This window comes from Leucopleurus acutus, assembly GCF_964270905.1.
Source record: "Leucopleurus acutus genome assembly, chromosome: 9".
In the NCBI taxonomy this organism is placed as follows: domain Eukaryota; kingdom Metazoa; phylum Chordata; class Mammalia; order Artiodactyla; family Delphinidae; genus Leucopleurus; species Leucopleurus acutus.
Genome location: NC_139144.1, coordinates 11,851,742 through 11,865,010, shown reverse-complemented (window position 1 = coordinate 11,865,010; position 13,269 = coordinate 11,851,742). Strand labels below are relative to the sequence as shown.

The 13,269-nt window shown below is 50.3% G+C and overlaps 1 protein-coding gene across 1 annotated transcript; it reads left to right on the top strand.

Annotated features, from left to right (window-relative positions):
* The first annotated feature begins 3,749 nt into the window (after positions 1-3,749).
* Positions 3,750-8,721, top strand: IGFBP1 (insulin like growth factor binding protein 1). The gene is made up of 4 exons (XM_082846734.1): positions 3,750-4,194; positions 5,592-5,776; positions 6,953-7,081; positions 7,990-8,721. Exons 1-4 carry the CDS (start codon positions 3,849-3,851, stop codon positions 8,119-8,121), a joined length of 792 nt encoding a protein of 263 aa, XP_082702860.1. The 5' UTR covers positions 3,750-3,848; the 3' UTR covers positions 8,122-8,721.
* Positions 8,722-13,269: the final 4,548 nt, after the last annotated feature.

Below are 13,269 nucleotides of genomic sequence, written 5' to 3'. Positions count from 1 at the left end.
GAAACTCTTGGAGCTGAGTTCTTGGAGCTGCAACCAGAGGTGGTGTGCTGTGAAGCGTCATGAAATTAGCAGCAAAGACGCTGTGTGTAGCCCCATTCAGGTCGTGTCTTCTCCTGGCGCCACACAGAAAGACTGCTCAGATTACATGCAGCTCCTCTGCTTTTCTGTGATGGCAACAGTGGTCTCCTTTCCTCTGCAGGCAGAAAATTTACAATGCGGGGTGAAGAAGCAGAGTGCCAGGCATCTCCTGTGTCCCTGGAGCCCCACGAGTGTAATGCTTTGTTTCGCCCAGCTGGTAAGATACAGCTTCTGTAGCTGGCGCCGAAAACTTCCCACATGTACCCCCAAAGCTACTTTTCACCCCTGTCCCCCCAAATATACTCCCAATTGCCCTCGCACACACAGATAATATTGGCCCTTCCTTACCTCATCCTGACGTCTATGTGGTTCAGCATGAAGGGTACCAGCTTCGGTTTGGGCAAAGGGGGGCTTCACCCCCAGCTGGTGTGATAAGCCCCACCTCTTGAGCTCTTGGGGAGGACCACTGGCAAATCTGGCGAGCACAGCCAGGCGCCGGGTACCTACAGTTCACGTATAGGAGACCACGGCTCCCCATCCCCCCACCACGCCCTGCTCCCATGCTCTGCATCCAGGAGTGCCTGGTTCTTGGACTCTAGAGTCCTTAGGAGGATGGGCTGGGGCACCATTAGTGCCCTGGGCATGGATGGGGCAGGGGCCTCTGTGAGCCTGTCCCCTGCCCACCCAGCCTGGCAGGAGACACACAGGTAAATGCAGGTTTATGTAGCTCTTCAGCTACAGTGCCCCTAAGCCATTGTCACAGTTTTCGGGAGCGCAGAGGGGGCACCTCATTCTACCTGGGAGCTGCCGGGAAGGCTTCTCAGGGACGAGGAACTTCAGGTGGATCCTGAGGGACGGAAAAGGGGCAGAACATCTTCACCAACACCGTGAAGATGTGGATGACAGAGAGATGTGGGTGATAGGGGGACGCGGACGGTAGGGGGACGCGGACGGTAGGGAGGACGTGGACGGTAGGGAGGACGTGGACGGTAGGGAGGACGTGGACGGTAGGGGGACGTGGACGGTAGGGGGGACGCGGACGGTAGGGGGACGCGGACGGTAGGGGGACGCGGACGGTAGGGAGGACGTGGACGGTAGGGAGGACGTGGACGGTAGGGGGACGTGGACGGTATGGGGACGCGGACGGTAGGGGGACGCGGATGGTAGGGGGACGTGGACGGTAGGGGGACGTGGACGGTATGAGGACGCAGACGGTAGGGGGACGCGGACGGTAGGGAGGACGTGGACGGTAGGGAGACGTGGACGGTAGGGTGAGGAAAATTCACTCATGGAGAAAATTCACTCAGCAAGAAGAAAGTCATGGAGGTATGACGGTGGCTGTTTTTCTTCTTGAGTTGGGGTGGAGGGGACATTAAGCCTGGAAAATGAGCCGGAGTCTGCAGGGCTGGGATTAGGGGAGGCTCCGAGTCTATGACACGTAGGGAGGGGCTCCCTCCCCCACCACCCTGCAGCTCAGTGCCCCCAGCAGGAGCGCCCCCTCATGCTAATAGGGACCAGACCTTGGGGTCGGACCACGGGGGGCACGGAAGGCCAGACCAGGCTGTGGATGCCAGCCAGTGGGCGGTGGGGCCTGGGATTCAGGGTGCACCCAGAAATGAGCATAGCAGAAGCCACCTCTTGACCTTCCAGGAGAGAGGGGACAGACGGCCCACACAGGCCTCGAGGAAGAGCCCTGTCCATTTGTGTTGGTGGGGTTGGAAGCAGGGAGAGCTCTCTCTGGGTTGGTGGTCATTTGGTTTGCTGCTGCTATGAGGCAAGCCTAGGAAACATTTGGGAAATCGATTCACCAGGAGGGGAATTTCCACTACGTGCAGGATGAAGGAGACCTCAGAGAGGGAGGGAGGGACCTCACCCGGCGAGTGCACAACTGGGTGAACTGTACAGGGCTGGCAAATTACCAGGCACACAGTAGGTGGGGCCCAGATATTTACCAGATGATTATCTCTTTCATGTGTGTCATTGAGAAAACGTCAAGTGGGCAGGCTGATTCTAAATCGAGGAAGTCCAGAGAGAACATTCAGAGCACAAGTTCTTTTGGGGAAATGAAATCCTTTAGAAACTCACCTCAGAAATAAAGTGAAAAAAGTCAAAACCATTGGTCTGCTCCTGAACCAGACACTGACCTTTGCTTTGTAAAAATAATGACCAACATGACCGTGAACATCCAACTGCAACTGTTTTCACCAACCTTATTTTGATTGTTCCTGAGGACATGCTGGGGGGCAGGGGTGACAAGTTATTGATATAATAGTGGCAGAACACAAGGCAAGTAACTTCCCCAAGGCCACAGAGCCAATGAAGTAAGTAGAAAAAAAAGCTAGTAAATTAATTTCAATTTGTTTCTTTTTGAGATAGATAATATAACTGATAATGTAAGTACCTGATAATACCAAAAAAAAAAAAACACAAAGAAAACATGGTACTTACTAGATAATGTGAATCTAGAAGGATAAAAAAGAGTGTGAAGGGAAAACCAGTCTCTTCCCCAGTCACCTAATTTCACACCTCCCCTCCAAGGCAGGCAGTGGTAGCAGTTTCTTCATATTCTTCTCAGAATATTCAATACATTTAGGATCACAGTGACATATACATTCCTATTCCTTTTTTGTACACAAACAATGGCATATTCTGTGCCTTGTTAGTTTTACTTCACTTGGAAATTTTACTTAACTTGCATAATATTACAAACCTTGGAGATTTTTCTCCATCAGTAAATATACAGCTGCCTTGTTCTTGTCAGTAGCTGCCTAGTTTCCAGGGACCGGGTGCCAGTGAGGGCACCTGCAGTACCTGGACAAGGGCAGGGCCATATCTCACTGTCTTTGAAGGTACAGTGACATTTTTCTTTCCACTCAAGAGGATATTCAGAAACAGGAATTCTAACTAGAGAGAAAGCCTTGGTCATCAACTCCTGATAAAAATCTGGTCTGAGGCTGAAAGTCAGAGGAAGCTGGGGTCTGGGCTTGTTCTGCACCCTCGCCCTGTCTCTGAATGGCCCCGAGTCCCTCTCTCTCTGTAAGCTCAGTTAACAAGGTGGGTCTCTGGGGGCTGTGGTGACATTAGCGAGGGCGGCATCAGCCCTGGGAGGAACTGCCCTTTTCCTTCCTTCTCTCCTCCTGGGAAAGGCTCTCAAGACAGCAGTTAAGGGGCCCGTTGGTCTTCGTTCTGCAGAGGGAGAAACAGTTCTGGGCTTTGCCACTGAGAAGCTACCAGGGCTTTCAAACACCTGGCTTCTATCTAAGCCCATCCTTCCTTCCTCTGCCTGGGCCTTGATTTCCCCACTTGAAAACTGGCCAATGCGCTGGCCTTGCCCAGCTTATCTCTCTTGCTTTCCCTGGGTCTTCCGGGGACCGCCGGCAGACTCAGCCTGAAGATGCCCCTTGAACGAAACAGGCAAGCGCAACCCTCTACTTGGCTGTGCGCTCCTGGCTGGAATTGCACTTTGGCTCCAGGTCTGAACCCTAACGACAGGACAAACACTGTCTGAAACCTGGACCGTTTGCCCACCTTCTACCCACGGTTTGCGCAGGGCAGTGCGCCTACAACCAAAACAAACTTATTTTGAACACCGGCCGCGAGCACGCGGCGCCGCCAATCATTAACCGCTGGTTCAGGTGGCCCGGCCGGCGCCCTTCATAAGGCGCACCCGGTGCCCAGCGAGCATCAGCCACCGCTCAGCCAGCATCGGCCAGCGCGCCGCCGCCACCGCCTAGCGAGCACCGGCTCCTGACCGCCACCGCTGCCTGGCGATGCCCCAAGTCCCGGCTGTCCGCGCCTGGCCGCTTCTGCTCTCGCTGGCCGTTCAGCTCGGCTCAGCCGCTGACGCTCCCCAGCCCTGGCGCTGCGCGCCCTGCTCCGCCGAGAGGCTGGCGCTCTGCCCTCCCGTGCCCGCCTCGTGCCCGGAGCTCACCCGGCCCGCCGGCTGCGGCTGTTGCCCCACGTGCGCCCTGCCGCTGGACGCCGCATGCGGCGTGGCTACTGCGCGCTGCGCCCATGGGCTCAGCTGCCGCGCCTTGCCCGGGGAGCCTCGGCCCCTGTACGCCCTCACCCGCGGCCAGGGCGCCTGCATGCCCGCGCCCAGCGCCGAGGCCACAGGTACCAACCGTCTCCCCGCCCGGGTCCCTCCCCTGGGACAGATGGGGTGGGGACTGGGGCGGGCAGAGGGCTGGGGCTCCACCAAAGCTCACAGCCAGTGGGGAGCAAACCCGGCCAAGCTCAGAGCTTGCAGCCAAAACCTGTAAGGGGAAAGGATTTGTCACCCGGATGAACTCCATCGTTGTGTGGTCCTGCAGGGGGCGCTTAGGATAAGGCAGGACACACGCAACTTGGTGGGAGAGCTGGGGGAGGGAGCCCAGACCACCTGGGCAGCCCACTGATCTATAGAAACCCAGAAGAGGGAGGCGATGGGGTGCCCGGGCAGCGGGGTGCCACTCCAGCCGCCCCTGGCTCTCCTCCCTGCCAATGCATTAGTTTCCAGGAAGACCTGCAGTGGGAGCCTGTACCGCTGGCCTCCTGGGAGGTGTTTGGAATGTCCTTTGAAATATATGTCCTGTGCAGACAGTATGTGCTTCCCAGATGTTTACAGAACATAATGTGAAAGTTCAGGCTAAAAACGTCACTTGCGTTCATTGTCATAGAAAAACAGTGGTTGATGTGTGTGCTGCCTCCTCAGAACTTGACAATCAGAACTTTCCTGAATTTAGCAGTGATTTATTTGTAGTGGGAAGCAGAGGAAATACACCCACCTCTACCCCCTCTCCCTACCTCCCTGTCAGGGCAGCTGTATGTCCAGTGATTCCGTGATTCTTGGCGGGATCTTGTGGCTCTATGCCCTGATAGGGATCTGCTGGAGCGCATCACCCTTCCAAGGTGGGGACGGTTTTCCTCCTGGTTCTCTGCCTTCAGAGTCATCTCTGTGGTCCTCAAAGGAGAGGGTGTCCCCCCGGGTTCCCTCAGGAGAGCCAATTCTCTATCATTCTGTCCATGCACCAGATCCAAACCCTAGGACTCTGCAAGAAATCTGGTGACCCTGCCTCTTCCCAGGGTTGCAAAGAAGTCACTCTGTGGGAAGGCAGAGCCCCTGGAAAAGAAGAGAGTAGAGCTGCAATCTAGACCCCACCTCTAAACAAACCCTACCACCTGTTCACAGGGAATTACTAACATGCCCATTTTATGGATAGGAAAGCTGAGGATGGGGTCAGGAATTGAATTGTAATCCATGGCTTTCTCAGGGCTCCTCCCGGGCTTTGACACATGTGCATGTGGCTACTTTAGAAGCAGAAACACGGGGCACTCTTGCCATTGGTATTGCTGTTGGGTCATCCCTCTACCTGGAAGCCATCAGAAGTTCCTTTAAAGTGGCAGTAGGCAAAACTACATGGCCATCCTGTCCCAGTCCGGTTTTGTGGGAAGGGAAGCAGCTTCGGGGGAGGGGGGCACAGGTGCAGATGCTTCAGAGGAAGGCTCACGGGTTTTCGTTTTTCCATTTTCAGAGGCAAAGGACCCTGCCACCCTAGAGAACATGTCCCCTGAGAGCTCAGAGATGACCCAGGAGCAGCTTCTGGACAATTTCCACCTGATGGCTGCGTCCAGTGAGGACCTGCCCATCCTCTGGAACGCCATCAGTAATTATGAGAGCATGAGGGCCCTGGAGATCACAGACATCAACAATCGGAAGGTGAGAGCCTCGGGGTAGGTGGAGCCTCTAGCTTGAATCTGCTTGGCCCTGCAGGTCCGGTCCTGAGCCCTGGATATAAACAAGTTCCTTCCCAAAGCCTAACAGACATTCCTCAGCTTAGCTTTGGGAACTTTTAACCCAAGGGCTTTCAGCAGAGGAGCCCTCTGGATGGAAAGAAAATGCAGTTCGTGCTGTGCAACCTTAGATACATTACTTCACGTCTCTGAGCTCATCTCTAAAATGAGGGTATCAGACTGGCAGTGTCTAAAGAGCACTGAGCTATTCTTAACATCCTCCTCCCCCATCCCATCTTTCCCCCACTTTTTAAGAAATTGTGGTAAAAGATTCATAACATAAAGTTTAGCATTTTAATCATTTGAAAGTATAAAGTTTAGTTACATTAAGTACAGTCACATTATTCTGCCACTATCTATCATGACCGTCCATCTTGAGCACTTCTTCATCTTCCCATACTGAAGCTCTATCCCCGTTAAGCGCCAGCTCCCTTGTAGCATCTTAATTGCTGTATGTTTTTAGTCCTACCACTTGAGGGCGACAAAGAATCAAAGTTGGAGTGACTTGGGGTCATTTGTGAAAAAAAGAAACTCACTTCTAAAAACATGCATACCCAGAAAAGTGGAGATTGAACCATTTTCTAGACACTTCAGAGTTTAAGCTTGAAATGATGACAAATAGAGAAAAGTTCATGCTTATCTCAGATTGTCCAGATGAACGCCTTAATCCTCAACGAATTTGGTTCGTGTGAACTAACCTTGTAGATTACAGAGGAACGTTGTTCAAAATTTAGAAATCTCTGCTACTAAGTTCTCCGTTCACAGAGTTGTGCCCATTCTCCTTTCAACCAGATGACTGATGCCAGAATTACTCACGGGGGGCAGGAGAGTCGGAGAGCTCATGGCATTGGTGATGCTCTTGTCTCCTGCAAGTGTTTAGTGAATGTTCAGTGAGGGAGGGCATGGGGTTCCCATCCTTTATCTTAACAACTCAGAACAGAGACTAACCACCCTCCTTCTATAGGTGAGAGAGTGAGGCCCAGGGAAAGTGGGTCCAGGCCTGTCCTCAGAGCCCACACAAAACCTCTTACATCCACTCCCCTTTTAGGCTAATAATACACTGTTTCTTGTCATTTATCCCAACGTCAAATTTTTCTTTCAGGAGCCCTGCCAGCGAGAACTCTACAAAGTGCTGGACAGATTAGCCAGAGAGCAGCAGAAGGCAGGAGACAAGCTTTACAAATTTTATCTGCCAAACTGCAACCAGAATGGGTTCTATCACAGCAAACAGGTATGTGCATCCTCACGCGACAGCCCCTGATGCCCACACCCCAGCCAAGCGCCAGCCTTTCAACAAACAGGGTGTCCAGCTCCAAGTGAGCAACGTAAAACCACGTAACAGATCATATTACGCAAGACCCACCCCTCTGGGAGTAGGAGGCACTAGCCCCCCGGTAGCCTGAAGACCAGCTCCATGCTCAAAGCCTGTGTGCACTCGGGGGCCCTGAGCTGAGTGTCGCTCCATCAGCTAGCAAATCTCAGCAGGTGGGGACCTTCACAGGCCCCTCACGTTCTGGATCTCAGTGTCTCACCTGTAATAGAGAGGAACAGGACAATTCTGCTTAGGAAAGTGAGTATCTGTTTGGACTTCTCTTACATTTTTTCTCCCTACAAAGGGAAATGAACTTTGTAATTAAATATAATAGCATTTTTTTGGCTTGTCAGATAATAAGTGAGATTAAACAAACCAAGACCTAATTTTGAGGAGCCCTTTAGGACTCAGTGAAGCCTAGGTTCTGTGGATATTTCTGGGGGAAACTGGGGACCAGGAAGTGCTTTATAACAAACAAGGAATTTGGCAGGGGGTACGACAGCAAGGTTGGCCACACATGAGCAGGCTCCCTCTGGGCTCAGACGCTCTGCCGTAGGGGCCGTGAAGCAGACAGTTCTGCACACGCTGTACCATTCAACACACGCGTGACATCCTTATTGCATTGGGTAGTTGCCCTCAGTTTCTATTTTACGAAGAGAACCAGGACGGTGTAGGATTTGCCCTCAGTCATGGTCACGGCCGGTTGGGGATGCCCATGGCCTGGCTCTCAGCTGCCACGCCCTCCACACGGCACTGGGCAGCACGGAGCTCCGCCACCCTCTCAGCTTCACAGGGGCTGCTGTTGACCTCGCTTCTTTTCTTTGCAGTGCGAGACATCCCTGGAAGGAGAGCCTGGGCTCTGCTGGTGTGTCTACCCTTGGAGCGGAAAGAAGATCCTGGGGTCCGTGGCAATCAGAGGGGACCCCAAATGCCATCAGTATTTTAACTTACAGAACTGAAAACAGATGCAATACGATCTATTCCTTCACATGAAATATTTAAGTACATATGATATTTATACTCTGGGATACACACACACTTATATATATAGAGAGAGAGATGTATATGTATATACCTAGGAATTACTTTTTATACTCCACATATGACTTGATATATAAAGCTGTAGTTTATTTATTCACCATAAATTTATTTTTTTCTACACAGTAACTTGTGTTATATTAATTTATATATCATGAAACACTTCCCATCACGTTGTATGTAAATACTTGTATTTGAGCTCTTCAGAGGTTCATGCTTCCGTCTTAAAGAGCATAGGAAAATATTGCCGAGGAAATGCAAAATCAAACGTGTAGCAGTGATTTTCTTTAAGTGGTTTGATGGAGGACGGTTAGGCTGTGCTTAAGAATGATTTACTCTGTTTATTCCATGGATCTGTGTTTCGCGTAACTTTGCAGGCAAACGTAAATGTTGATCATGTAGTCAAAGCTACATGTGATGGTGTTGCTACGTGTTAACATGTGTATTGCAGATATTGTCAAACACATGAACACAGTGTAAATACACTGGAATAAATATCCCACACTGGATCATTGCTATTGTCATGGACATTTGTTGAACATAACGTCTTCTTCCTTCCTGAATTCCCTCCGTCCGTCACCTCCCCTTCCGCATGCAGCGCTGGTGAGTCCAGTCTGCAGGTTCCTGGTCCCCAGTGCTGGCAGGTCTGCCCTGCCCACTGAGGGCTCCCACGCCCGGGGCAGCCCTCCCTCCCTCTGCAGCCCCTAACCTCTCCGCTAGCTCCTTCCCTTCCTCTTGTAAATAGGCCAGGGTTTCTCCTATCTTAAATGCAACGCGGAATCACTTCCTTAACTTCTCCCTCACCCGTCTTCTCTCTGACTCTGCCCAGCCTATGGCCCCTGCAGGGCTTCAGTGGCGCCCTCCAGGGCAGCACCCTGCTTGCCCCTCTGTTTGCACGACTAAGACCTGAGCCCAAGACATGGGTCCTCTGCCACGTGGGTTCCTTCCTTCCTGACCCCCCTTCCTTCCTGCCCTGCTGACTGCTCCTTCCTTTTCTCCCCCTGGATGGGCATCTCATCCATCCCAGCGGATCCCAACCGGCCCCTCCCTGCTCTGGGCTCCAGCTCCCTATCTTGGGTCTCCCCCTTCACCCCCTGACCCCCACAGCTGCCATCCTCCCTGTGCCGAGCCCGCAGGACTCACTGTGAGCTCAGCCCTCAGATGCATCATTCAAAATATATCAGCCCGATGTGTGTCAGCCACGGCCCCATCCCACCCTGCTAAAAAGAACCGCATGGTTATCGTCGTGCTCGCCGTTATCCTGTGATGGCAACGGGAGCTTTTCTCAGCACTTCAGCCCCCACAAGGGCCCTGTAGGACCCAGCCTGAGGGTCTGGACTGCACCTACCCCTCAGGTGTGGGCTCAGGAGCGGAGCTGGGGAAGGTGGACTTCCCTCCCCACGATGCGCAGGAGGTGACTTCTGGGCAAAATTAAAGCGACACAACTCTAAACTTGAAGGCACTGGCACAGCAGCGCCTACAGGGGGTTCTCAGTCTCAGCTGAAGCTGGGGGTATTCATCCACCTTGACCATGGCATGTTTGGGTGGTTAGTCAAAAGTATCAGTTAACTTAGACTGGGCGGGGGGTGGGGGCGGGCGAGGGGCAGGGCGGGCAGCTCTGTCTAGTCCCAGGGCTTCTGGACATGCTCTCATGCAGCAGTCGTGACCAGCAACAGTGTCTCATATTTCCAGTTCCGGTTCCTTTCAAACGAATCAGGAGTTGATGGGCATTTGGGAGGCAATCTAAGAGTCCTTCACGATTCTAGTGCCCCCATCTTTTATTGTTGTTGGGTCCACCTGATTCTCCAGCAACTACTCAGTAGCTCCCTTGGGTCAATCCTATTCATAGACAGGACAGCTCTCTCTGCTCACACATAAAAGTCATGCACCCACATGTTGAGTTATGTAGTCACAACAGCAAGTCTCATGGGTTCACACAGGTCTGGGGGTAAATGGGCTCTGGGGACAGCTCCTGGGGGGACAGAAGGATCTCTGCTTCAGCCATGTTTGGAATCTATTCCACGTCTGATCCAGGCCATAAGCGTTATTAATAGGATGGTTTCTGTGGCTGCACTTAGTCATGACAGCAAGCAGAGGCAGAAGGTCCAAACGGAGCCCCTCCCATGAAACTCGTCCTGCTTGTCCATGCTTTTGCCTCTGCGGGTCTAAATTGGGACAGCACTTCCCTACTTCCAAGCTTGGGAAACTCTCAAATCTGAGGCAGGTAGAGCAGTGCTTAGAAGGAAATTTATAGCTATTAAATGCCCCTATTATTTATTAATAGGGGCATTAAAAATCTCATAAAAACTTTATGACACTGGAAAAGGAAGGCCAAACCAAACCTATGTCAAGCAGAAGGAAGGAAATAATAAAAATGAGAGTGGAAATAAATGAAATAGAGAACAGAAAATCAACAGAGAAAAATCAAGGAAACCAAAAGCTTGTTCTTTGAAAAGATCAACGTAATTGACAAACCTTTAGCTGTACTGACCACGAAAAGAGAAAAGACTCAAAAAACCAAAATCAGAAATGGAAGAGGGGACATTACCACCGATTTTACAGAAATAAAAAGGATTATAAAGGAATATTATGGACAATTGTACACTAACAGATTGGATTATTGAGACGAAATGGAAACATTTCGAGAAACACATGAACTACCAAAACTGACACAAGAGGAATTAGACAATCTGATTAGACCTATAACAAGTGAAATGATTGAATTAGTAAAGAAAAAACTACCCACTAATAAAAGCCGAGATGGCTTTGCTGATGAATTCTACCTAACATTTAAAGAATACTAATTCTTTAAAACTCTTCTAAAATTTAGAAGATGAGAAAACACTTCTCAATTCATTTTATGAGCCTACATTCATAAAAAGTTTTACCCTGATTCCACACCAGACAAAGACATCACGAGAAAAGACAACTACAGAGCAAAATCTCCTATGAATATGGACACAAAAATCCTCAACAAATTACTAGTAAACTAAGTCCAGCAACATATTAAAATAATCATTCACCATGACCAAGTGGGACTTATCTCAGGAATGCAAGGTTGTTTTAACACCCTAAAATCAATGAATGCAATAAACCATACTACTAAAATAAAAAAAACAAAAATCACATGATCATCTCAATAGACTCAGAAAAAGCATTTGATAATATCCAACACCCTTTCATGATAAAAACATTCAACAGACTAGGAGTAGAAGGAAACCTCCTCAGGCTGACAGAAGGTATCTAGGAAAACACCACAGCTAATGTCATAGTTAATGGTGAAAGTCTATATGCTTTCCCCCTAAGATCAGAAACAAGACAAGCATGTCTGCTCTCATGACTTCTCTTCAACACTGTAGCCAGGAAAATTAGGCAAGAAAAAGAAATAAAAGGCATTCAGATATAGGGAGAAGTAGAACTATATCTGTTTGAAGATGACATGACCTTATACGTAAAAAATTCTAATAATCCACTAAAAGACTATTAGAACTAATAAATGAGTACAACATTGCAGTATACAAGCTCAATATAAAAAAATTAATTGTATTTCTATATGCTTGCAATAAACAATCAAAAAATGAAATTAAGAAAATTTCACTCACAAGAGTGTCAAGAATAAAATACTTAGTAGTATATTTAACAAAAGAAATACAAAATTTATATTCTGAAAACTACAAAATCTTTTTGCAAGAAATTAAAGAAGATCTAAAGAACTGGAAAACACGCCATGTTCATGTATCAGAAGACTTGACATTGTCAACATGGCCATACACCCTAAACTGACCTACAGGTTAAGCACAACCCTTTTCAGAATCTCAGTGACTTCTTTGTAGAAACTGACAAGCTGATTTTAAAATTCATATGGCTTTGCAAGGGTCACAGAATGGCCAGTGTTTTTATTGAAGTGATACAATACCTTTCCTCTTCTCTTCAAACCTACTTGTGATATTTTTGTTTCCAAAGGAAACTAATCTACTTTTTTGTTTACTTTTTGTTACAACTGTGAATTCATAATGTCCCAGGGTACTGGCCACTCTCTCAGATGATGTGTGACGGTCTGTGTCTACATCTGAAGTTCAAGAACACAGGTGCAGGTGAAGGATGGGCCAAATGGACAGCGTCCAGCACCGGAAGTCTGCATCTGGTCATTCTTACCCTCCCCTGGCCAGGGAGGAGCTCTGGGGGAGGATATTCCTGGTGGACACTTCCCAGTGTAGAGAGGGAGACCTGGAAGGGATAATCTGAACTTCGTACGTTATCACTGGCGTCTGTCAGTGTCTGCCCTGCCTGGATTTCACTCCTCAGGACACCTGGACCAGGTGTCTGTGTAGGTGTAGGGCAGGTACTGAGGGCACTAGTGGGGACAGGGCCACAGCAGCCTGTCCCTTTGGTTTAATGCTGCAGCACTGCCGGCTGCCTCCTGCCTCACCCCCTTAAAATCACCTTTGGCTGCCATCTGTCTTCCCAGGGGCTTCGCTGTTTCCAATGACCTTGAAATTCTCCTTCAGGAATCCACAGCCACCTTCCTGGAGGTGCCGGAGGTGTTTCCGGGGCTCAGTCTGATGTGCCTCTCAACCTGAACTTGTGCAGAGGTCCCGAGTCCCCCCTAAACTGTCTTCTCCTGTTTGCTTCTTCAGGGGAAATGTTGCTCTAGTTGCTCAGACTTGCTGTCATTCCTGACATTCTACGTCCACCTTCTCACCCTCACATCCAGCCCATGCCTTATATCCGCGAAATATGCGCTGGCTGGGCCGCACCTCAGCCCCCCAGGGCAGCGCTGGTCCGATCCGCAGTCTCCAGGTTGAGGCCTCCCAGGCCTTGGCTTCTGTGGGGCCGCTGGACCAGCCTGTCACAGCTCAACAAGGTCACCCCCCTCTGCAGCCTCCCAGCCCCCCATTCACTCAGCACAAATGTCAGGGCACTGGGGTCCCGACCTGCCCGCTCTCCGGCTGCAGCTTCATCTCCCCCCATCCACCCCCCTCCTCCTGCCTCGGACAGGGACACTGGGTGGCTCCCCGCTCAGGCTCCGGGGGCCCGCTCCCTCACTGCCCCCACTTCCCTCTCAGCTA

What these genes read in the sequence shown, in the direction of transcription:
- IGFBP1 (XM_082846734.1), top strand. Translation starts at nt 3,849, where the DNA reads ATGCCCCAAGTCCCGGCTGTCCGCGCCTGGCCGCTTCTGCTCTCGCTG. An exon ending in GCCCAGCGCCGAGGCCACAG is followed by an intron (nt 4,195 to 5,591) that starts GTACCAACCGTC and finishes TTCCATTTTCAG; the next exon opens with AGGCAAAGGACCCTGCCACC. An exon ending in CAGACATCAACAATCGGAAG is followed by an intron (nt 5,777 to 6,952) that starts GTGAGAGCCTCG and finishes TTTTTCTTTCAG; the next exon opens with GAGCCCTGCCAGCGAGAACT.